Here is a 25,374-nt window from a genome sequence, read left to right on the forward strand (position 1 = left end):
GCTATTTCTTTGAAATTCTTCTGCAGGCTGCCACCTACGGCTGTGGAGAGAAGGGATGCGCTGGATACTTGTGTCCTGAAACCAGCATTTGAATCTTTACTGGGGTGAGTATTCTGTGGGAAGTAGAGGGAAAAGGTAAGTCTGTGCTGATTGAGGTAGAAATGAGCTATTTACATATTCTGGCCTATTTCACATTTTGATTCACCTCTAAAAGTACAGCTTTTGGGCTTCAGTTCGTTGATGCTTTTCCTGGTTGTGGCAAGACAAATCATTTAGCTTGCTACTGATCATCATCTGAGCAGTGCCACACAACTAGCTCAAAATGCTGGTGTTTGTACTGAATAAATAAATACTTCCTGTTCAGATATTCTGGCTAGTAACAGCAAAGTTATTTTAATGATTGAAATACAAGCTTTATGTTTCCCCCACTCCATGCTTTTAATGTGAAAAAAGTCTTCACATCCAAGACAAACTCGGTCGTTCTGTTATTTAAAACCTGGACTTAAAAGATTTTTTTGATAGCTCAGTATTTCTGTAGCAGCCATGGATCAGAGAGATTTTGAAATCTCTTCCGTTTTATTTGAAAAGTGGAGTATGAAATGTGCAAAAATTCATCCAGTCTTTAATTATATAAGATTCTTCCCCTTCGGTGGAGTTTTAATGGAATTTGAGATTATTCATGCTTTTGTTCCTTTAATAGTATTGTTGATTTGTGTGTAGGTGTTCTCCAGTTTAATGCACTCATAAAAAGCTTCCTTTGTAAAGAAGTGGTCAGATGAAAAAAGGAAGAGCTTCAACTCAAAACAAAGGAGGTGTTTGGTCACAAAAGTGCATCCAAGAGGTTTGTGAGGAAATAATAGGAGTATTTGTTATTACAAGCACAAGTCTTAAATGAGATGTCAACATTGAGTATGGCCCTGGGGAAGCTTGGGAAGATGTTTAGACCAAGTCCTGGCTAAAGGAGTTTTAAAGCTCTAAGCAAAGACACTATCACTTCTTTTTTTGGTGTACAAGAAAACATGCCTTTGATTCAGCTCTATTCTTATGTTAAAGAACATGGAAGAATCTCAAGTTCGTCCTGGCCAAAGCAGTCCTGTGGTCTGTGAGCTTTGGTGAGCTGCCTGGTCCAGTGAGGCAGTCCTAGTTCCCACTTCAGTTCCCACAGTGTGCCCAGGCTGTCTCTGTGTCAGGCTCAGCAGGATAGCTCTGGTTCTGAGCAAGCAGACAGGGATGGTCTCAGATGTGCAGCAAGAAAGAAGGTGCAGAGCTAGAACAGTGTCTCTTGCATATTTCCACAGCTCCTTTACAGAGATAGTTTGTGTGAGTTGAAGAGCTGGTCTGTGCACTTTGGTAATAGCCTGGGGAGGTTAAAAGGATTTTTAACCTGGCAGAATTATTTATTGGAAAGGAACCAGATCTAGAAGAGCTAGAATTAAGAATCTCTTTGCAGTAGATGCATTATTTATTCTGTCTAAGCTTACCAGCTGCTTCTGAACAGCAAGGTGAGTTATTACATTTAATACAGGTGTCCAGTGCATGTTGTCTCAAAGTTAGCTGTTTTTTCTTAATTAACCTATGGCCCAGTTCTTGGTGTGTGGGCTGTGGTATTTTGTTGGGTTTTTGGTTTGTTTTTTTCCTTTTTACTGTTAGTATCTTCTGAATACATAAGACTTAGAGCAAGATACTTGCTTTGTGAAGCTGAGATGGAGCGTATTTTTAACAGCTGTTAGTATTCTTCATGGAGAAACAAGTCATGTGCTGGCTGTGGGTATTTATGATCAACAGTAGGCTTTCTTGCTGTGAGTGAGTACTTCTGTGTTAACACTTTAATAAGACCTAGTATGCAGGATCACTCCAGTAAGCCAGTTCAGTGAGTGTGTGACTATTTAACTCCTAGGTGAAGCCAAGGGCATGATAGCATGTGACAGGATTGGGTCTGGTGTTCATTTATTTGACTTGACTTGGCAGGTATGGTAACGTGAGTCCCTTCCCTGGTATGAGAGAACCCTTGTCTGTGGTTACTGTCTTTTGAAGAAGTAACCCATTTTTTCTGTCTTGATGCTTACAGGGTATGATGCCATCACATTCTAGTTTGCAGGAGGAATGTGCTTTTGAGGCAAGCCTCCTTGTGATCCCCATGTGCCACTCTTCTCATCACAGGGTGGCTCTGACACATGTGCACTGGGCTCCTTTTGGACATCTGGCTAAACCAGAAGATGCACTGCAGGAGCACACCCGTTGTGCTGTAGCTGCTAAGGAGTGTTCAATCTGCGGCACCCTACTGGAGTTAGCCTAGCACAAAAACCAAACTGAGATGTGTATAATATGAAGCTGAGAACTCCATAATTTTTCCTGTATGGATATACCTCTGTTGCTGCAAAGTACTGACTAGTGTGAACAGAGTCATAAAGGGCCACTTGTTTGGGATGGGAATGTATCTCAAATAAGCTGATGTCTTGAGGAGATGGTATTTTCAAGTTAAAACACCTTGTTTTAAATCCAATTCTGTAAATTGCAGTATATAATAACTTAATTTTCCTTGCTGCCTCTGTTATGTGCTTTTCAAACCTGAAATTATTAATTTTCTTTCTGGGTTACATATTCTCTTAAATATGTTCTCACGTTCTAAGCTTTCAGTCATACGATTTTAATGACAATATAACTTACAGTAGCAGAGAAAGCAAGAGTGTCCTTTTATTTCATGCTCTACCTGTATTTTGCAATATAAAATCTTTCCCTTTGGTAACCTGCTTTGTTTCCCTGTGTTCATGAGTTTTCTTCTTTTAAAGATTTATAATACTTAAAGTAGGATAAAGAAATTGAATGAATTCCTGGCTTACTCAAATACATAATCTGCATTTTTGAAACTTTTTCCTTTCATTAGTGTTGACAAAATATACCCGTTCCTGTGTGCTAATGATTTTATCAGAGTGGCGGAGTTCCACGGGAGTGATAAGTTTGAACTACCTTATGGAATAAAGAGAACAGGTTTGTGTTCCCCTTGTACCTTGTTTTAAACAGAAATACCTAAATGGCATGTAAAGCCACCTGAATCTCAGGCCCTGGTCTTTCCTGTTCACCAATGCCAATCCTTTTGGGGGTATCTAGCAGTGACTTAATGGTTTCATTTAGTCCCTCTGACCTGACATCGTCCTGTTTTTAACAAATAAAACACCATGTTGGTGTCTTAGCAGAGAAGCTCCAAAAAGGTGGAGGTGAGGAAGAATGGAGCTTATTCATCTTCTTGCATTTGTGCGTGGACTGGAGTGCTAAAGATACTTAGCTAGTACCTTACTAGGTGAAATATTAGCTGGGTCAGTATGATGGGTTTTGATCAACACACCTAAGCTGATAGGGATCAAGAGTCTTACTGAGGCAGAAGTTGGGGCAGTTATATCAGCAAATTTTCCCTTTTACTGGGCTAGCATCTCCCACCAGGGGAGGTGTCACTGTGGCTGCAGCGGGTATTCCTCCCATTGCATGCCTGCTGTACCTGTGCAGAATGTGTGCTTGCTCATGTCTGCTATCTGTGTTGATCAGGGCAGATGAAACAGGGGCAGAGACCCTAAGGGGCTTAGTCATCCTTTTGGAAAGGATTGTAAGTCTCAAGTCCCAGAGTTTTCAATACTGAACTGTGTACTTGCATAATACCCTGCAGATCTGGGCTTAGACTCTATTTGCCCTCCATTTGTGTAAAGAGGATGATGTGTTTTTCTGCACCTCTGGGGTTGCAGTGAGGAAAAAGTATGTTTGGGAATGAGTTGAAGCCCCTCCTCTTGGGCCAAGGCTGCTTCTGTTTCAGCTGAAGTAGGGTAGAAGAAAAAACAAAGTCGACTGCTATTTTCCAACAGGGGAGCGTTGGGCAGGAAAAGCTTCCTAGAGAGGAGCTGTTACAAACCTGAATTTCTTTGGTATCATTGATTGACCTGTGGCCCTAAATGACATGTGTTCTTATTTTGAGTTCTTTATGCACAGTGTGTAAAAACTACTGTGTCTGAAAATGATGTAGTCAGGGTGGCAGGCTTATTTTTATATCAGAAAGCATTGAACATTTTCATTAATTTTTTTCACATTTGCTTTCTAGAGCAATTCTTTCGTTTAGCCCTTTCAAGACTGCAGAACTGTGGACTTTTCAATGAAGATGACAGGTGAGATGGTTTATTTGATACTGTTTCTATCCATTGCATTTTAAATATTAAATATTTATCTGAAAAGGAATTAGTGTTATCCTGAAATGGCTCAAGTTAGCCAAGATGCAGATCTGAGTGATGGTGTCCAAGCAATATGTAACTGATCCCAAGATTTAAGTAAGTTTGGTTTTAAACATACATAGCACCAGCATTCAAGAATAATTCTTCTGTGAGGGAGCTTGAACTTACTGATTTCTTTTTGTAAGTGTGTTAGGAGTTTGCTCACGGAAAGCAGTCCCATCTTTCTGTAGTATCTTTTCATACTTCAGGAAAGTGAAACCACCCATTAAAACTTCAATGTGATGTGTTTTTTCAGAATCATTATTAGTGTAAGCTAAATAATGTTTGAGATAAGCAGATGCAAACCAGTGACTGTTTCTACACAAAAGAAATCTTACACATATCCCTGTGCCACTGCATTTGCTGGCCTGCTGTACACCCTTGTTTGTATGTATGCTCAATTTCCTTTTCCTGTGGGTGAGGGAGACCTAGGCAGCCAGGAAAGGCTCTTCTGGCCTTTTGGGAGTAACCAGGGTGTGGCATGGATTGGAGCATGCCTTAGATAACTCCCTTCCTATGTATTAGATTGCTCTGTTTAAATCTCTTGGTTAGAAGCTACTTCTGCCTGGATTTTTTGTTTGGTTTTGGAGGGTCTTTGTGTGTGTGTCATTGTTGGGGTTTATTTTGGTTTGGTTTGTGGGGTTGGTTTTTTTTGTTTTTTGTTTTTTTGTGTTTGTTTGGTTTGTTTGGAGGTAGTATAGTGAAGTTGGAAAGTATATTGAAATCCTGTGTTTACCAAGTGATGCAAATGATTTCTTAGATTTGCAGTCTAGCAAACAGGCTGACAACCTGCCATTTGTCACCTTCATGTGAGACTTGTTAATAGAGTTGAATGCATATAATGCTGAGCTTGGCTGTATTTGTGGGGTTTTTTTTTCTTTTTTTTTTTTCCTGTAATCAAGGAGATAAAACAGAAGATTGTTGCTTCAAGCCAAATAGTAGGATCACGTTTTAATTAAACTTGGGTGGAATATGAGCAAAATAATTGGTTTTAATACCCAATTTTCCTTTTATGTGCTTTTCTTTACCTTCCAATAGTCCTTCCTTCCAGTGTGTTTAGTGTCTATTTCTAGGATGTTCAGGTTTACTCTTGCAGGTGGGGGAAGGGGAAAAAAACCCACCATAAGAAGGATGTGGACCTGTTAGAACACATCCAGAGGAGGGCCCTGAAGATGATCAGTGGTCTGGAGCGCCTCTCCTATGAAGACAGAGTTGGGCTTGTTCAGCTTGGAGAAGAGAAGGCTCTAACCTTAAGTGTTCTCACTGTGTAAAGATCTAGTTCTCCAATGTTTGGAAGTGAACAGTGCCACTGACTTCAGTGGAATAGCCTGTAGGAGAAGGGTTTCCAGGCTAAGGGTATATGCGCAAAGTAACCTCTGAACACCTGCTCTACCCATTTCCTCAGAATTACTTGCTGGGCACTCTTGGGACTCTCTGTTCAACAGCAGTGAATTCTTAAAAATGCATTTGCACAGTTCTGAGTCAAGAAAATGTGACCTCTGCATCCTCCTTTTACCAAATAACCTCAAAGGAAATAATTTGCATTCCCCAACTGACTATGGGGGGTGTGTGCTAAAGGAGCTGAGGTTGAGATCATCTTTTTCCTTTTTGAGAGAAACAGTATTTCAGTGGAATGTGGAAGATGCAAACCTTCTGACCTTTAAAAGCTACATTTCCATTTAACAGGGTTTTTTTAATAGACTAGGAAGATGTTTTTTTTTATCATTTCACCGTATAAACAATATACGCAAAGTAATGCCTGGCCTTGAGATTAAGAGGCTCTTGTACACGGTGTGAATAGGGCAATAGTTCAATAGCTTGAGTGACTAAAGGGATTGCATTCAGATGTTGGAGATGAGTTATGTGATTTGCATCAGGATCCATTTATACTCATAAGTAGATATTGAACATCTAAATGCAATCTCTTAGCAACTGTTACAGCTGAGGTTTTAGTATTTTTCACTTTGATCAATATTGTGGTAAGCTAGACCTCCAGACATTTCAGTCTGTTACATTTCACTTGTAGCACACCTGATGGTGTTTAAGGACATCTGAATTTATTTCTCTTCTTGCCAATTTATAGACTTGGAGAAAGGATGAGTGGAGTTTTTTTAATTAAAAAAAGAAAAAGAAAAAGGAAACTTTAAATGGGGTTGATAAAATATCTGGGAGTAACAGTCCGCTGAAAATCAGTGTGTTGATTTCCGTGATCTACAGTAAGTACAGATCAGTTTATTTAACTTTTAAGTATATTTGAATACAGCCCAGCCTGGCTACATATTCTTTATCTCAGTTTAATACGTCAGTTTTCTGTGATATTATATTCAGTATTTTTATGCTGGCATAAACCATTCCCCTCCCTGCTTATCATTGTCAGCGGAATGTTTTACTGTGGACATAGACTTATGATTGTAACTGAGTACACTTGAATATAGAAAGGGGGAAAGGGGAGAACACAATTCAGCAACAGCATGTTCGTGCCAGACTTCCTGTTTGAGTTGGCCTGCTTGGACTTCCTGAGCTTGACAGAGATTAAAAGCTGGTCTTTCTAATTTGTTTGACTGTATTTATGAGTGTATTCATGTACAATTCATCAGGAGTACTCGATCTGGCTGTTAATTTTATCCACTTAAAAAGTTCACATACTAATGTTAGATGCTTTATGGGTTATTTGAAGGCAGCCAATAACTTTTCAGTGTGTGTTATTAAGGGCAGTGGAGTTTGAAAGCTTAAACTTCAAATTTTGAATCAAACTCTATTTTCCATCTAAGTAGTATTAGTCGACTGGGGTGGGTTGACCTTGGCTGGGTGCTAAGTGCTCACCAAAGCCGCTCTATCACAAGATAAAGACAGGGGGAGATCACTTGCCAATCAGCATCATGGGCAAAACAGACTCTTGGGGAAAAAAAACTATTTCATTTTTTACCAATTAAATCAGAGTAGGATAATGAGAAGTAAAACAAAATCTTAAAACACCTTACACTCATCCCTTCTTCCTGGGCTTAACTCATGAATTCTCTACTTCCTGAACCCCAGCAGCACAGGGGAACAGGGAGTGGGGGCTGCTGTCTGTTCATCACAGATTGTCTCTGCTACTCCTTCCTCCTCAGAGGAGGACTCCTCACACTCTTCCCCTGCTCCAGTGCAGGGTCCCTCCCACAGGAGACAGCTCTCCATGAACTTCTCCAATGTGAGTCTTTCCCATGGGCTGCAGTTCTTCATGAACTGCTCCAGTGTGGGTCCCTTCCATGGGTGGAGCCCTTCAGGAACAGACTGATCCAGTGTGGGTCCCTGCGGGGTCACCAGTCCTGCAGCAAAGCTGCTCTGGCACGGGCTCTTCTCTCCATGGGTCCACAGGTCCGGTGCCTGAACCCCCTCACAGTAGAGGACTTCTTCCTTATATCTAACCTGAACTTCCCCTGTTTTAAGTTTAAACTCGTTACCCCTTGTCCTATTGCTACAGTCCCTGATGAAGAGTCCCTTTCCAGCACCTGAGCATTGGTGTAACAGGTTTTCACCCCTCTGATTTTTGAGGTACTGAGTCACATGGACTTGTGGCATTAGCTAGAAATCTTTTTATGAATGCTTGGCTTCTACTAAGCTGCTCAGGAAACACTAGAGAAAGGTGCACCAGGTTTTTCCATGTCACCCCACCCTAAAAGCTGTGTTTAGCAACATGATTTTTATATATATGTATGTATAAATTTTTAGAGGCAACTTCCTCTGCAGATGTGGCTCCAGAGCAGCAGGTGAGAAAGTACCATCCGGCATTTCTTTGGAGATGCAGTGTTTTTTACAGTTGGCATTTATCTGTATTTCAACTTTCCTGTAAGCTTCAGCTTTTCAGCATTACTTTGAGGCTCAGTTTTCCCCTAGCCCACAAGCAGCAGAGCATAACTGCGTTAACAGCTCTGTAGGACAACTGCTTTGTATATTAAGGTGTTGGTCAGTCCTGGCTGGAACAAGCTATTTTCACTGATGTTGAATAATACTCTCAGCTGAAAAAACAAGTTGGACTGTCTGAGGAGGAACATATTAATTAGTCTGCATAAAGTGGCACACTGGGCATTTAATACAGATTATATTATTCTTTGGGGGACAGTCCTGGGGTGCCCTATGGTAAGAAATGGCATAGCCTTTTTCTTACTTGAAGAACTGTGGGAGTGGGATGTTGGGAGGTGGCTCATCCCCAGTAAGCTGTGAGCCTATTTGTGTCTGAAGAAAATACCAAAATTTTTATTTTGCTATGGTTCCTGCTGCCACCAAGTTGAACAGCTTTTGCTCTAAATAAAGAAGCATTTTTACAACAAAAAATGGTGTCCTTGTTCTGTAAGGAGGAGTTTGCAATCTAATACATTTGATGTAAACTTTCCCTAAAGAGGCAAAATTCCTTGAGTAAAAAAACCAGCAAGCCTGTCTGTACGCTCTCTTTTTATTTTAAGTAAGCCACATTTTACTAGCATTGAAATATGACAGTAGGGAGTGGAAGATGCACTTAGAAAATGAGGGAGAACTTAGGAAATCTTACCTTTAGAAATCTATTTTCGTAAGTTTAGGATCTTCGTAATACCTTTTCGGGGTGCTTTTGAGCTCTGAATACATTCTAAATTCAAAAGGAATCACTGTTCTGGTTGCATGTGGTACAAGATTTAACTTGTAGCTCACAGTGGTTTATATACTTAGTAATGGTGTCTAAGTTGTATCTAGTCATATGAGAAGGCAACTTTTAAGTATATCCCTCTAATGTCATGGCAGCATGCACTTAGTACATGCTTAGGCAGCACTTGCCAAGTAGAGGGAGAAAAATCAACATTTGAAGGGCCATCATGTGTCATTGGGCTAAAGTTTTCCACATGTACAATTCAGAGGCTTGTGAGGTAAATGGTGGACATTTAGGTTATGTTAGAGATCCCTACACTTGTGGAGTTGTCAGCATTGCAGAAGCACCTTACTTTGAGTTAGTTTTGTCAGACATACTGTATCCTGGTTGGTATACCCCCAGACTGGGACAAGTTTTGAAGCACTGTGGAAGATAATTTATCTAATGGCACCTGTATCTCCAGCTGGGTTAGATGATCTTAAACAGCAAACCACTAGAAAAAGGACATGTATAAAACTGGGTTTTGCTTCAGAGAAGCCAATTACTGAGTTTGGCAGTTCCTGGAATAATGCAGCTGCATTTTTTATTTTTTTTTTTTTTAATTATTTTTAAAGCAGCTTTAGTGTGTGATACAGGATTGAGAGAACTCTGTAAAGGCCAAGGAGTGTAAAAGACACAGGACCTCAGCTAGTAAATAAGCCAGCTAAATGCAAATATCTCATTAAAACCGACATGAAGCAAGGGAAGTTGTGCATATTAAAAGCTCTGTTTGTTCCACAGCATTGCCTGTCGCCGGTGTGTTGTGGTTGGTAATGGAGGAGTACTTCGAAATAAGACATTAGGGGAGAAAATTGACTCGTATGACGTGATTATAAGGTAAATAGTATCTCCTTTTCATTTTGTGTACATGCAAAGAATTAACAAACTTATGCTTTGGAGTTCAGTTATTATACAAGTAAAAATGTATAAAATGTATAAAACTTCTTGGTTTATTTGTCCTGTCACAGCCTTCATTTAAAAAAGTTTAGGAAAAAATGGATCGGATCACAGGCTGACTGATACAGGGGAGGAAAGATCGTTGGGTGGTAGGTCTGACTCGTGTACAGATACACATGCGAAAGATGCTGCCATCAGGGATAGGTCCAAGCATGTGACAACCCAGAGTCCTGCATGTGCCCCTTGCTGTGAGCAACATCCCAGGCAGCGCTGCCTCTGACCTTCCATATCACACCTGTCTTACCCCTTGCTGACTTGGGCATTGCTTGGAGTGAATTAAACGTTTATGCTTGGAAGTACATGTTTAGGCACGTGTCAACTGGAGGATGATGTTGATGTCTGCCCCTTTTTCTCAAGCGTGTTAGTTCACATTGGAAGTTTATAAGATGCTTTGAGAGACCAGAGGATGCTGTGTTTTAAAGAAGACCAGGCTGGGCTAGGGAAACTGGGGGACTGCTTATAGAGGAACAGGCAAGGAGAGGGGAGGAAAAAACCTCAAATGCCAAGCAAACTGAAAATGCACTATTTGGCTAATTATAACAATTTTCTGCACATTAAAAAAAAAAAGATAAATCAGTTTCTCCTTTCCAAGAACTGAGATGGTAACTGCTTAAACAGCCCTTCTGCCTGTAAGTGGTCAGGTAGTGTACCTAAGCCTTCTTTCACTAAAATCTGAGCTGCCATTTCAGTTTGTGCTTCAACGTTGTGTTCTTTTGGTTGCTTTGCCATCAATCCTAATGCTTATTTTAGTAGTAGTGTTTCACTCTGAGCATTACCATAAAAAGCTATGTACAAAGCCTGGGGTTTGACATGCGTTTGAAAACACACTGAAAAGGTGGAAATGAATACATGCAATTCTTTGGTTGTAGCTCCTCTTACAAAGTTTAACCTTCAGATAACGTCCCTATTCTTGGGAAGCTTCACTTGCCTGCCAACTTTGTGCTTTACAAATAAATCCTGCCTTGCAATTATTTTTTTTTTTTTTTTGTAGTATGATGATGCAAGGAAGCTCCAGAGATTATTTTAAAGTTATTACAAGTATTTGGGCTCCTCAGCGATCTGTCTACTCTTCTTAAATGTGTAGACTGCTGCTACATATTTGAAAATGGCTCTAAATTCAAAACAGTTTCAGAAATACAGCACACATTTGCTTACTGTGAAGGAACAAAGAGGTCATGTTTGCATTCTGTATTTAATGATGATTTCTGATAAAACTTTGAAATACTCCCTTGTCTGCATACCCTGTTTTGCAAACATTTGTTTCTAAGCAGCATGCCTCTGATGCTGAGCAGTCGGTCACATTGGCAGGAATGGAGCATACAGACACTGCTTGAATTCTCCAAAGAATAAGCAACACACCCACCAAGCAAAAACTGCAAGGTGGAGGCTTAAATACAGCCCCCCTCTAACACCTCAGCGCAGAGGCGCCTGACCCACCTGCTCACTGCTTATTATCTCTTATATCCCAAAGCAGTGGCAGCTGTGCAAATAATATTTAAAAAAGAAAAAAAAACAACAGAAAACCCAACACCCCAAAGCCCCCAGCAAACAAAAAAGGCAAACATAAAGATGTATCAGCATCAGGTACGCAGTCATAATCCCTGTTATTGTATGCTGTAGACAGTGAAGAATATTAAAGCATTCTTCAATTGCCTCCTGTATGACTCGGATCATCTAGCAGCATGAACGGAGCAATTAGTAATTCTCCAAGCCAGATATTCTCTTTGGTCTTCTCTAGTTTCTGTGTTTGAGCCAAATCAGAAGGCTGTCTGCTCAAGTGACATGCGATAAGCAATTGTGTGATTGTATTCTAAACCGTGTTGGCCAAGTTCCCGTATGTGCTTGGTCCCTCAGAGTTAGAGGGTGAGCGCACCTGATAATTGCTCATCTACCACGTAATGTAGTAAGAAAATGATGGGCCACTAAACCCTTCTGTACCTGGACGTGCTGTCTCTCCCACAGACTAATGTGTGCGCCAGCCACTGCACACTAAGGTTGTGGGTAGGGTGGTCATTGCCATCTCTGTGTCTGTCCTTTGCAGAATGAATAACGGCCCTGTTATAGGGTATGAAGATGATGTTGGGAGGAGGACGACCTTTCGCCTTTCTTACCCGGAATCCATCTTCTCAGATCCGATCCACTATGACCCTAATACGACTGTTGTTCTTATTGTCTTCAAACCACGTGACTTGAAGTGGCTCTGGGAGATACTGGGTGGTCAGAAAGTAGTGAGTTTCATTATTCATGCACTTTGCTTCAGCTTGCCACACGCCTCATTTAAAATACTTGTTTTGCTTTTAACCTTAGTCCTCCTAGCTGGGGAGAGCACTGGATCTCCTAGTCAGTCTACTCAGTATCCCTCTCCCAAAAATGCTTGTGGCCTCTTACTCACACCTATATTTCAATCACAGGATCATAGCATGGTTTGGGTTGGAAGGGACCTTAAAGATCATCCAGTTCCAACCTCCCTGTCACAGGCAGGGACACCTTCCACTAGACCAGGTTGCTCCAAGCCCCATCCAACCTGACCCTGAACAATATATTTGATCTATATACTTGATCAGAACAATATAGTTGAACAAACATTTAATCAGTTCCTCAGCCCACAGCAGTTTTCTTCTTTGAGATGCCTTTTTATCCTCTTCCTAGCACTGTTTTGTATTCTGGTGTACATGTTCCAGCCATTTCCCAGATTATTTTACCCTGCACACTTAGTGGAATTGCAGAATAATGTTGGAAGGGACCACTTTTTGGAGGTCCTTGGTTCAAAACCTTGTTGAAAGAAAGGAGGGCCAAGTTCAAAGCCATACCATGTTCTCAGGGCATGGTCCAGGCAAGTTTTGAGTATTTCCAAGGATATTTCTACTACCTCTGTTTCAGTGCTGCAGCACCCTCACAGGAAAGAATTTCTCCTTATCTTTTCAGTGTGTGCCTCTGGAAAGAGTCCGATACTGTCTCTTTTTGCAAACCCTGACCAGATAGTTGAAGATGGGCTGAACAAACCCAGTCTCCTCAGACCCTTGTTTGCTGTGCTCTCCAGCCCCTTGACCATTTTAGTGGCCTTCTGCTGAGCTGGCCCAAGTTTGACACTTGCACAGGGGGGAACTCCAAACAGCATTTGTGAGATCACAGAAAGGCACAGCGCAAAGCACTTAAAAATGATAACTTCTACCTGTTCCTTATGCCCTTACTAATGTGGCCAAGCACACGATGAGCATTTACTGCCTCCAGGGCATGCAGCTGGTCCAGCAGGGACCTTTCTACAAAGCTGTTTTCTAGGCAGCTGGCCCCAACCTCTGCTGCTGCAGTGGGTTATCTTACTGCAGGAGTACAATCTGCACATGTCTTTGCTGAAGTTTGGGAGGTTCAACACTCTTCTTCCTCAACCTCCTGCCCTTGGATTTTATTCTGGTTAGAGTTGCTAAAAAACCAAAATCAAATCAACTGTTTATAGCTGCTAAAAATGGATATTTGCTTGTCTGTTACAGAGTGCTAAAGGCTTTTGGAAGAAGCCGGCTCTGAACATGATATACAAATCTAGTCAAATCAGGATTCTTGATCCCAGCATCACCAGAAAAACTGCTTATGAATGGCTTCGTTTCCCAACAAGGTTTCCCAAGAAGGAGGTAAGCTTTTTTCTTCTGTGCCTTTCAGTTTTGTGCAACCAAATGTATACTCAGAGGTAATTATCTCTTTATTATAGTGGACTCTGTTAGAACATCTTTTAGGTTCACGTTGCAGTAGTTTGCATTTAGAATGGTGCTTCAAAAAGATGGGAAAATGGAATCTAGAAAGAAAGTGGGTAGCCTTGTACACCCATTCTATAATTAGTATTAAATGAGACTGCTTTTGCAGACAGACATAATGCCTTTTACAAAACTGGGAAAACCAGACAGGTATTGGAACCTGGCAAATCCAAAGAGCTTCTAGAAATATTAAGGAGTCTTGAAATACTAAATGTAAGGTGTTTTGTATTTTTTCTTAAAAACAAAAAAAACCCCACAAAAATGGCACCAAAAAAACCAAACCACAGCCCAAACCTCACAAAACAACAAACAAACAAAAAAATTCCCCCAAAATCCCAACAAAACCAAAACACCATAAAAACCCTACACAAACAAACACCCCCCTAACCCCCAGTAATTCTGAAACTGCTGCAACTTCCTACTGCTGGGGGCAGGTAGAGACTGGGGACCATACAGGATATTCCAGTCCTGCACTAATGACGTGTCTAGCAGCATTCTTGTGCTTACTGATTGGATGCCAAGCATTGTAATGAGTTAACTGGCAATTTGGACACAAAAATACATTTTAACTGTCAGTTTATGGCTGAGGAATGTTTCTGCTGAAAGGTAAGGCTTCAAGCTGCAGACCTCCCTTGTGCAGGCAGGACTGACCACGTGCCGTGTAGCACAAATACAGCTCCCTGGGGTCACATCATTGTGCAGAGCTGCCTCATCAGGATCAGCCAACTGACCTGTGCAGAAACATTTGACAGGCCGTCACTGCATAGTATCTGCCACAACTTTTTCTGGTTTAATCTTTCTAATGTTTGAGGGAGTTGAGGGGTGGTTTGGTGTTTTGGTTTTGTTTTTTGCTTGGGGAATTTTTGTGCCTTTTTTTACTTCTTTTCTCCTTCTTATATTTATTTTTTTGAGCCTACCGGTGGCTTTTTCCCTCCCTTGTTAACTCTGGAAACTGGAATACCCAGTTGGGCTGCGTGCTTGCTGGGGATCCATGGCATTTCAGCTCTTCAGCCAAGAAGAGGTGGGAAGAAAGCAGCATAGTAGTTGAGTGCCTGGCTGTCTCCTAAAGGGTCACAGAATATCCATGGCCTCTATGGCTCCAGAAATTCCTTCTGTCTCTTCCTGCGCTCCTCTCTCAGTGGGAGTAAAAGTGAGGCGGTGCTGTCGGTGAGCCAGGGAGATGTTTGCAGTGTCCTGGAGCTGGTAGGGAGGCAGGGGCCCCTCAGTCACCTGCGTAGCATGTGTGCCCTCTGCTCTTCTCCAGCTCGCTGGGCGCACCTGCCAAGAGCTGGGTAGAGCACATCTGTGCTTGGAGCCCCCTTCTGCCACCTCCACATCCCACTTGCTCCATCCCAGGGGTTTGGTAGCCCCTTGGCCCCAGTGGCAGCGAATGGTCAAGGTTAGATGTGCTTTTCTTCCCATCTCAGAGGCTGGCTATGGCGGGAGCCTGCACATCTGCAGAAGGTCAGTTAAGCTGCAGGTCATGCCTCAGCAGTTCCTGTTGCCAGGGTGGACTTTTGCAGGACCCATTTTGGAGCCCTCTGTCCAGTAGCTTGTCCCTGGGGAGAGCTTCCTGCACTTCAGCCCCCTCTGCCTGCAGGAGATGTGGAAGACCAGTGTTGCTGTCTGCTTTTTCTATTAAGCCAACCTCATGTTCCCCGAGTGGCACTTAGTGGCGTAGTCCAGCAAGCATTTCTGTTTCTTTGTTAGCAACTGTGGTGGTGTTAGCAGACCTGGGAGAACACCTGTAAAATCAGGTGTGCTGCCCCAGCAGCACTGAAGTCAGAAAGTGTTGCAGAGTCATTCCAGGGCTGTGCTTATCCCCATTAAATATGAACAAGTTTCATTACAAGCCAAGGATATCTGGATGTTGCTAGGGCACGGGCATGATAATACATTTTAAAAGTGTTGCTTATTTTGTATATTCTGTTGAGGTGAACTTTATGATAGACAAAGATAAACAGAGCTAGTTGCAACTTGTGGAATTGCTGTTATTTCCAAATGGCAGTAATCCTGACATGTAGCATTCCATTCCTTACTTGTACAATTCCTGCCATCGTTTTTGGTCCTGTTTAGTATGGACATTGCAATAGAGTCACCACTAAATTGATGGTATTGGGCCCCGAGGGCAGAAAGTTATTTTTATTACTGGCAGGAGCCCTGGACAATAGTGTGCATTTTAAGTTGATGTTATTTCTGGAGCACTCCAAGAGTTGTATAATGGTACCAAAAAAATCTACATAAAAGGTGATAGTTCAGTTCTGTGACTTTAAATAGGCTTACAGAGCCGACGTTAGTAACTTTTTCCTGGGGTTCTTTCATCATATGATACATAAAAAATATTTTTCTGTATCAGCAAGTGCATCTGCCTTCTGTCTGCACAGAGCTGTCCTGTGCTGGTTTGTCTGCTTTGTTTTCAGAGGCAAATTAACTGAGCCTTGGGTAGCAGTTCAGAAGAGCACTCAGTTTGAGATTTGATTGCAGATAACCGAGAGTGTGCAGATCATTTGGTCCCTGATAAAATTGTTACTTTCAAGCACTGATGTCCTTTGCTAAAGTTTTGTCCGTTTCTGGGGATGCTTTTTCCCCCTCAGCTTTCATTAGACCAACAATCCCCTTAGCATGTTGGTCTAGTGGAAGAGTTCACCTCTACAAACCCTGCCTTGTTTACTAACCCAGATCATTTTAGCTACTGCTGCTGCTAAAGCAGTCATGATGTACTTGATCACAGGACAGGACAGATGATTGCAATGAGTTGCTCTATACTCTTGCAAGAAATGCAGTGTAAAATATAAGACCAAGTCAGAAACAGGGTTTAAGTGCAAAATTATGATTTCCACTGGCTTTATTCTTGCTGTTCCCATCAAACTGCTGGTTGTTTATGTATGTGTGCTCTCTGTGTTTCCTTTTAGAAACCCAAGCATCCAACAACCGGGCTAATTGCCATTACGCTAGCATTTCACATATGCAATGAAGTTCACCTGGCAGGCTTCAAGTACGATTTCACTGACAGAAACAGTTCTTTGCACTACTACGGCAATGACACAATGTCTCAGATGATGCAGGTAACAAACGCTTGTTTATGCTAAGAGAAATATAGCTGGTAACTGGGGAAGACAATTCAGTGTAGATAGAAGTGTGGACTCCAGGTCAGAAAGGCCTCCTGTTTTCTCCTAGTTCAGCTGCTCATGGGTTATCGCTTGAATCTCTTTATCTCTGCTTTTGTTTCTGAAAAATGTGGATAACGGTATTTGTGTCCCTTGTGCTCCACCATATTCTGCAATGTCTGCATGAGGTACAACCATTTGTATGTTCTGTTTTGCTTTGATGGTGTTATCCTTAGGCTACACGGCTCTTGTTCATAGAGGTGTATTTGCTAGTGCTGTCAGAACACGAATAGTGTTGTTTCTGTTTGCATTGTCTTTTTCCTTGGCACCTACTTGCACAATTTGTCAAACTTCTTTTATGCATTTGTTTTCTTTTATGTCTCTGCTTTTGTCTTCAGCTCTGTATTCTGAGCAACTCCATCTCGGCCCTCTACCTCAGTGTCAACAGTTTTCTCATCCATGTGCATGCCCAGTGCATATAGGGACTGACCATTTTCTCTCCTCCTCCCTTTCCTGGAGAGGAAGGACAGGGACAGTGCCGATAGGAGCCTCTCATGTCTCTCTCTGGGCTGCTGCTCTGAGATGATTTTCCTCTGACACTGAACTTGCCTTCCTTTCGAGGTGCTTTTTTGCAATATGCACCAAGCTTGGCTAAGGTTGATCATTAGTTGAATAGGCACCCGTAAGTTTCCTCAAATCTTGAAACTTTAAAAAATAAGCAACTAAACAAAAACCTTATCATTAATTCTTTAGTGGTATTGAGTTGTAAATATGATATACGTACAATCTTTTATGCAGTATTTGTATTCATTTTAATTTAGTGGATTCAGTGTTTTAAGATTGTCCATAAACTGACTTCCCTTGTGCTGTCCTTCCCCAGCCTCAGTGGTCATTGTGTATCCAGGATCTGGATCCAGCACACAAGATGGGTTGGTTTTGGCTTGTTGAAACTGACTGGCAGGATGCATCTGATTTCCAGATGCCTGATGTGTGCTTTTCAAGAACCTGTGTTGACCTTTGAGAATGAGTCACTTTTTTGACCTCTTGTGTGGTAAATGTGGTTGTACAGCTGTTCCCTCTCAGCATGGGGAGGAGTTGGGAGAGGTAGCAATGGAAAGTCTTCTCTGAGACCATGTCTCACCCATTCTTGCCACTGAAGGGTCTTCCCTTTTGGTTTGTGTCCTAATGGAAAATCTAACCTAGTTTTGAGCCAAAGTCACTCGCCTGTTTTCTTGGTAGACTGTCCTACAGCCTTTGCTAAGAAGTCTTTTCCCCAGAGCTTTCCTACTCTTAGTATCTTCCAAGTACCACAGGTAATTAAAAGGAAGGAACAACAGAGCGATGCTTCTGGTAATAATTTGAATTTAACTGCTTTTTATTATTTCCTCTTCTCTCTTTAGAATGAATACCACAACATCAATGCTGAGCAGAAATTTTTGAAGAAGCTTATAGACAAGAACTTTGTGGTCAATTTGACGTGAGAGCTGAATGGAACATATGAAGAACAATCACTATTTTCAAGATTTGAAAAAAAAAAAATATATTTTTTGTATGACATTTTTATTTTTTAAGTGCAGCATAACTGTTTACTGTTTAAAAGAAACACAGAAACCTCACTAAGGCAGAAGCTGCTTCTAAGCCTGAGGGTAAAAGACTATTGCAAACAGTTAACTGAATTTCTGTGAAGCTATTTAATAATGGGAAAACCATGAAACTTTCAGCTGAAAGTATCAGGGATATATAAAAACGTGATGCATATCACTTATTTATCAACAAGAACTCTTTCAAAACAATTACTTTTCTGGAATACTTTTGTTTCTGATGTTGTCCTCTAAAAGAGTTACACTGTCAAAAGACTGAGACAACTAGTGTTTAATTAGTAGATGGATGTAAAGTCTTGAATGTCTCTCCTGTAGCATGAAAATGGCTTTAAAGGGTTGCCTATTAATCCTTACTGCGTGTCTGGGAGAAGGGGGAGCGCACAGAGTGTGCAGGTTTTGGTCTGCCCTGCTCCTGAGGAGGAGATGTCCATCTTCGGCAAAGCAGCCACAGCTTCTGCACTGGCCACCAGCTCTGAACGGCGGTCTGCCTTTGCCAAAGGTGGAGACCCTTTGGCCCGATTCGTGGAGGTGTTGGTATTGATGGTGTTTGTGGTGTACCCAGTTTATGGAAAATCATACTCCCCGTCCTGCACATCCAATATATTTTGCAGTCTGTGACTTGGAAAAGAGGGATTATGAAGACTGAAGAATTGTCCTAACAGCCTCCTCCAGACCACAATGGAAATGTGAGCTGGGACAGAGATGTTCGTGCCCGAGTTTAAATTCAGAGCCAATGCTTGTTGGATTCCTAGATCTCTAGGACAGCATCTCTTGTATCTTCCTGTTTGCTCCCCAAGAATCAAGGTGTATTTTTCCAGACCAGCACAATCTCCTTTCTCGGATGCTGTAATGTGCTTCCACCTTTGAAATGCATCAATTTGAGCAATGAATGTTTCCATTTTTGGAGTACAGTGTGCTTAGGAATACCAAGATGCACCTCAGCTGAATTATCACTTGGCTTCTGTTTACTTCTCCTGTCTTGACATTTAGGTTTAAAGGATGTGGCTGAACTAAATCATTTAGTGGGTTTTAATTGAAACATGCAATGGGACGTTTATGTTTTCTGTATTGGCTTGCCTTGGACAAGCCAGCTGGGTAAGTTAAATCTGCCTGGAAATGCCCTTGGCAGCTGTCAAAGCAGAAGCAGTTGTGTGCTCTTCCAATTTGTCATAGGGTGTGTTATTTTTTTTTAAATTGTGGCAGATTTGCAGATCTTGTGGTTAGCTTGATCAGTCGCACCTAAAGAAAGTACACTGAAGTCCACTTCAAAGAGACAAAAGGCATCTTTAAAGTTGCTAGAAGAAACTTTGCTGTTTTTTAATAAAATTATGTAGAGAATTTTAGTACAGTTAGGAACAGTCCAAACAAGAGATGAATACAAACCTCTAGCGGGTCAAGAGCACACTATTTTTTTTCCTAGAAGCTGAGGGTTACGAGAGTACCAAATGCAATTTCTTTGCTGCAGCAACCTAAAGGAGTAAGCACTGAAGTGACCAAAGAGTCGTCTTTCTTTTTTCCTGTTTCTCTTGCAGAGTGCAATAGGCATTTTAAACCCCAACCTTCCTGTAGCTGTCACATCCAGCTTCAGCTCCTTGGCTCTGCTGTTTGGAATCAGTGAGGGTAGTGTGATTTAGGGGGTAGCCACAGCCAAAAGAGGAGGCGGCTTGTGCATTCACCTAATGACTCCTGAGCTTTGGTCCCTTTCATGCAAACGGGACGTATCTGAAATAACTTTGAACGTCATAAGAATCTGTGTCAGGGGGTGGAGAAGGACCCAGACATGTGCCCAGCAAGGGTCAGGCTCTGCTATGGTGTTATTTGGGCCCAGCTGCTGCAGGTGATGCTGCAGGGGGTGGCCCCTTGTCCAGCCTTGCCCAGGACAAGGGCATGGAGGAGAGTGGAACGCGCGAGGTCCTGGGTCTGTGGTGCTGGAAATGGGGGAAACCAGAATTTCTTCCCCAGGTGACAGAAGGGCTCTTAGTTGTTTTTTTAAACACACATAGTTCTGGGGGTTTGAGGAGATAGTTGCTTAAAATACCTGAATGCAAACAGGTGGGGTTTTGCATCCACAAAAAGTGACACTGTCTTTGCCTTGACTAACAGTTATTTCTCATGGTAATTTCAGTTAATTAAAAAGGTTTGTACGTCACTGCAGTCCCAGACCTGCAGTGATTTAGACTACTGACAATAGTAATTCCACGGGGGAAAAAATGCCAAGGTAAGGCTTTTCACAGGAGCCGTGGTGGTGTCTGAGCTCTCTCTGTGTGGAAGACCTTGGCAGATGTCGGGCTGTTGAGAGCAGAGCCAGGCAGAAGTGGAGGGCTGCCTCTTGCCCCTCAAGATCTGTGGTCACTCCCAGAGCTGCCCCTGCATCCCCCCGCCCCAGCTCTGGGGGGGGCTGCAGCCATGAATCCAGCCACATCCATGTCTTGCAGTACGCTGACCATGAGGATTTGGTTCAGGAGAGCTGTGGAATTTGCCCTCTCCCCACAGTCCCTCGTTCTTGTGATGGTGCTGGATGTTTCCCCTCTGCTTCTGCACCCTTGTCCTCAGTGGCAGGAGGTAGGTAGGGAGCTCTGCTTTTGAGGATGTGTGTATTTGCTATATTGCTTCTCCAGAGAGATTCTTCCCACTAATCTGAACTGATTCCTTCTCCTAATTTTCGTAGGGGGTTGTCTGCCTTTTTTGGGGGAGTGGGGTTTGTTCTGCTATAATTAGACTCCAAACAAAGTAATTGGAAAAAAGGCTTCATGGCAAACAAATGGTGTCCCCCAGACTCTTTTTACTTAGGCTCCTTTGCTCTTTTTCTACATCAGCTTTTTTGGTCTCCCTAATAATTTTGGGTTTGGGTTTTGTTGGGTTTTTTTGGGTTTTTTTTTGGTGGTTTATGTTTGTTTGGGGTTTTTTTAATAATGTTTTTGTACTGTCAGCACATTTAACATGCTGTCCACAAACATTTATCCCAAACAGCTGCCCCTTTTTATTGTATTTCTTCTTAATAAGCCCCCCCGATTGTATGACTGACTTATTTTGGAAATCAAGCAGTACTCACAGGGATATTTTCCCCCTACTCCTGTGCTCCTGCAGGGATGTCCATTCCGTGAATGCCAAGGTTACTGTCCCAGGGTGGCTGGGGAACATTTAGGGCCAACCTGTTCGCTTGGGACCGAGACAAGAGCTGGTACTGTTGCTAAACCACAGGGTACTTTGGAAAGCGCAGCTTGCAGACCAGTAGGTCTTTCTTCAATACCAAGCAGCAACCGAAGTGATTAATTTTCCCTCCTGTAAGAAGTTTTGGTAGGATTCTGTGTACTCCAGCCCTGCTTCATCACCTGCTTCACATGGTCATTTCTGCTACACTGCCTTGAGGACGGGAGTGGCTTTTCTACCACCTTCACGCAGGCAGGAATACCTGGGTGTGTTTCACAGACGATGGTGCCTGGTCTATCTGGGCACATGTTTCCACAGGCATTTTGCAGTACCAAAGACTTGCCTTGGGACTTCTGGGAAAAGCAGTAATACTAACTCCAAGCACTTAGATCTTTTCTGAGAGTGAGCTGGTATTAAGATTCTATTTTTCTAGTTTTGTCATTCCTGTAGGTGAAATCTCTGCACTGAAACATCCTTTTAACAACTCCCCATTTTTTTCATTACATCGTCTGCAAAGCTGCCAATTTTGAATCCCAGGGTGCTGCCAGCTTTATTTCCATGTGGGGTAACAGTGTAACTGTATAGGTACCAAGTATCTCACATCCATCTTCCTCCTGTATCAGTTGCAAAGTCAGGTCTTCCTCTGTCCTGTTCTCCGGCAGCCTGCTGAGTTCTGAGACAGCAGCACCTTACAGCAGAGGTGCTCCTGCATTTTATCTGCCACCCTGCTCAAAACACTGCACCATATAAAGACCCAGCTCTAAGGCAGTGGGGTATGCTCAGGACAAGCAGGATGGCAGGTGTCAGCTGAAAGCTCGCTTTGGCTCGGACTTTTACGGGGGGTTTTTGTTTGTTTTCTGTCAGGAAAGTACTTTTTCTTCTGCTGTAGTAATTAAGGGAAGTACTAAGAGCTGACTTAAGAAGGAAGGTCACAGACTATTGCACTAAATACGAACCTGAGTGCCTAAAAGACATGATAAAGGACATTTCCAGTGACTGTATTCGTGATAATAATACAGAACTTCGGTGTCTATTATTAGTGTGCGGTACCTCGTTTCCTATACTATATTTTCCTTTTTAACAATGCCCTGGGAGGTGGTATGAATAACTTTTAAATGGAGTCTGATTTTTAAGAACATGGGAAACGCAACATCTGTTTCTGGTATCGGTAAACACTTATTTTATTTGCCATTTGTCTTAAGTTTTATATGCCTTTAAAGTGCCAGCTGTATTTTGAAGACATTCTTACAGTCATTTTGAATGAAATTCTGAATGCTACAAATGGAAAAAGATTATTTTCCTGTGAATAAACTGTGTTAAAGACAATGCCCTCAGGCTTATTTTTGCAAGGTCAGCCACTCTGTGTGTGCGGATGCGCAGGCATGCCCAGCCCCATTATTAATGGTGTGTAAAGTATACACAGTGTTGTCAGATCCGGGGTTGAGTTTCAGAACAAGCTTTGGTGCTTAGTAGAGCAAACAGAGCTGAAGGTGTTTGAACTGAGGTTGGTTTGAACTGAGCTGTGCTGCGGGTGGAGAGCTCGCTCCAGGCTGAGCAAGGCTGGGACATAGCTTTTGTGGGTAAGATCAAGAGCAGCATCCTCCTGATTTCAATGTTCCATGTTTTTTTAATCTTGCCAGTCTTACTGGGGACTTTCAGGGGAATGTTAAATAAAAGATGTTTAACTAAGATGGCATGTGATGAAAGACTTTAGGTAGAAAGTGGGAGACACTGATTGTGATACTTCACTCATGCTTTGTTTTCTCTTTCTCTGTACAGTAAAACTGAGATGCTGGGGAGCCGGGAGCTGCTTAGCCAGGGGCTTCAAGGAGTCTGAGGGAGGTTTAGAAAAGGATTACCTGACACAAGTAGGTATGCAATACCTTCATTTTGGTACTGACAGTTTAGTTCACCAGCCTGGAGGAAATGCCTGTCTGAGGTGAGACTGGGGGAGCCACACCAAGGGTTATAATTTACTTATAGAATCATAGAACAGTTCGGGTTGGAAGGGACCTTAAAGCTCATCTGGTTCCAAGTCCCTGCTGTGGGCAGGGACACCTTCCACTAGAGCTGGTTGCTCCAAGCCCTGTCCAGCCTGGCCTTGAACACTGCCACGGATGGGGCAGCCACAGCTTCTCTGGGCACCCTGTGCCGGTGTCTCGCCACCCTTACAGGGAAGAACAACTTCCTAGCATCTCATCTAAATTTACCCTTTGTCAGCAATGGAGACACTGTTGAATGGTGATGTAGATCAGTGACAGCTACGCTGCTGCTTTCACACTAGGTTTATGCTGCAGGTGAAAAATGGGAATGAGGAGTAATGGGAAAAACTGTTTCCAGATCCCAGGGAGAGCCAAGGTCATAGTGAGTCTCCCAGTGTGGGCTGCCAGCCCTGGGTTTTTGGGTGAGCAGGAACCCATAGCAGCGCACCTCTGTGATGCCTGATTTCGTGGCTTCCTGCACATCGAATGATCCTTCTAATGGTTCTGCTGAAAGAAACTAGGATTTAGTTGGGTTTTTTTTAGATATTTAATAAGATATTTTTTTCAAATCAGTACAAAAATTTTAAATACAAAATTATTTGCCTTTGACATATCTCATATATTCTGGGAACACACTGAAGTCACCAATGCCTGGTAAACTGTCCATCCGTTCCTGCCACCGTTCCATAAAATTTCTGAGATAAAGCACCACATTGTATTACTGGAGTCCTTTAGTCAATGTTAGACTGCATTAAACTCTGCATTTAAATAATGGTAATGCCAGTTAAATCCAATCTTAGTTCTGCATGAAAAATCTAGTTCATTTCTGAATCAAAAGCAGTAGCATTAGCTAAAGACATTGAAGAAGTGATGAGTATTGAACTCGCTCAGCTAGCATAACAGTGTGTGATGTGCAGCACTGCGCAGGGAACCACAGCAAAGCACCCTGCCCTTTGGAAGCGAATACTTCGGAGGTGAAGTTAGCACCATTGATGAGCAGACATCTCTCTCAGAGAAGTTGCTCTTCTCATGTACAGAAAAGATGGAGGCCTACAGGTTCTCCTTGGCAACAGGTAGCATATAAATAAGGATGGGAAATCAGCTTTTACATAAAATGAAGTTCTTGGATAAATTTGCATGATCAGTATTGCTGGTAAAGTTATTGGTTGATCTCAAACAACAAACAAAAAGTTAATTAACAAACAGAGCTACTTCTGCTTTGCCTAGTCGTTGAAGAGGAAACTGCTTTAACTTGTGCTGAGTGGCAGAATAGGTATCTCTTCTGGCAAGCCAAACAGACGCAGGTTCTTATCATGAGCACAGAAATCCAAGCAAATTTATACCTGCCCCTCTGCATTGCCGTGTGCTGGCCAAAATCTCTCCATCATGTGGCACAAAGCAAACGGGGAACCCCTCATTTTTGTCTCTGGTCTACCTCAGCTACTTCAACTGCAAATGCAGATGGGGGCTTTTCAGGTGCTGCGGCACTGGGAGGTGAACCCAGCGCCTGCTGGAGTCAGTGGGCCACTGACTGCTCTAGGAGGCCCTCAGGGAACAGTCACACCATCAGTACTCCTTTTCCATCATAAATAAATCATTCAATAAAAACACACCTGCAGGAATATTTTATACGGGGGGGAAGGGAAATAAAGGTCCCCAGCTAAGAGAACCTTTGCTCGTCAGGCAGACCTGCTGTCAACCACCCCACCCCCCCCCAAAAAAAAACCCTACCCAAACAAATAAAAAACCACTCAAATTTTTCCATATAATTTGAGACTGACCTACTCTGGTTTAAGTCACCGGTTTTCATCTTGTATGTATGATCAGTGAAACACACAACAGGAGTGAGTGATGCACACTGAATTATTGTGGATGAAATGAAGTAAGCACGGCATCACAGAAATATATAACATACAGCTAATATGTCCCCCTCGGCTGCAAA

General features: G+C 42.3%; 1 protein-coding gene across 3 annotated transcripts in view; it reads left to right on the forward strand.

The window, feature by feature from the left end:
* ST3GAL6 (ST3 beta-galactoside alpha-2,3-sialyltransferase 6) overlaps positions 1 to 18,776 on the forward strand; it is a 21,227-nt gene extending 2,451 nt beyond the window's left edge. The window contains exons 4-11 of one of the 3 annotated variants that reach the window (XM_010013722.1): positions 27 to 104; positions 2,885 to 2,988; positions 4,085 to 4,148; positions 9,631 to 9,726; positions 11,888 to 12,074; positions 13,335 to 13,472; positions 16,505 to 16,657; positions 18,100 to 18,722. In XM_010013722.1, the coding sequence (XP_010012024.1) occupies positions 27 to 104; positions 2,885 to 2,988; positions 4,085 to 4,148; positions 9,631 to 9,726; positions 11,888 to 12,074; positions 13,335 to 13,472; positions 16,505 to 16,657; positions 18,100 to 18,180 (901 nt within the window). In that variant the 3' untranslated portion in view covers positions 18,181 to 18,722. Of the gene's footprint in view, positions 1 to 26; positions 105 to 2,884; positions 2,989 to 4,084; positions 4,149 to 9,630; positions 9,727 to 11,887; positions 12,075 to 13,334; positions 13,473 to 16,504; positions 16,658 to 18,099 lie in introns of those variants that run through there. The other 2 variants (XM_010013723.1, XM_010013725.1) reach the window with 2 other exon arrangements.
* The last annotated feature ends 6,598 nt before the right edge of the window (positions 18,777 to 25,374 follow it).

Source organism: Nestor notabilis, unplaced genomic scaffold, assembly GCF_000696875.1.
Source record: "Nestor notabilis isolate BGI_N333 unplaced genomic scaffold, ASM69687v1 scaffold6954, whole genome shotgun sequence".
NCBI lineage: Eukaryota > Metazoa > Chordata > Aves > Psittaciformes > Psittacidae > Nestor > Nestor notabilis.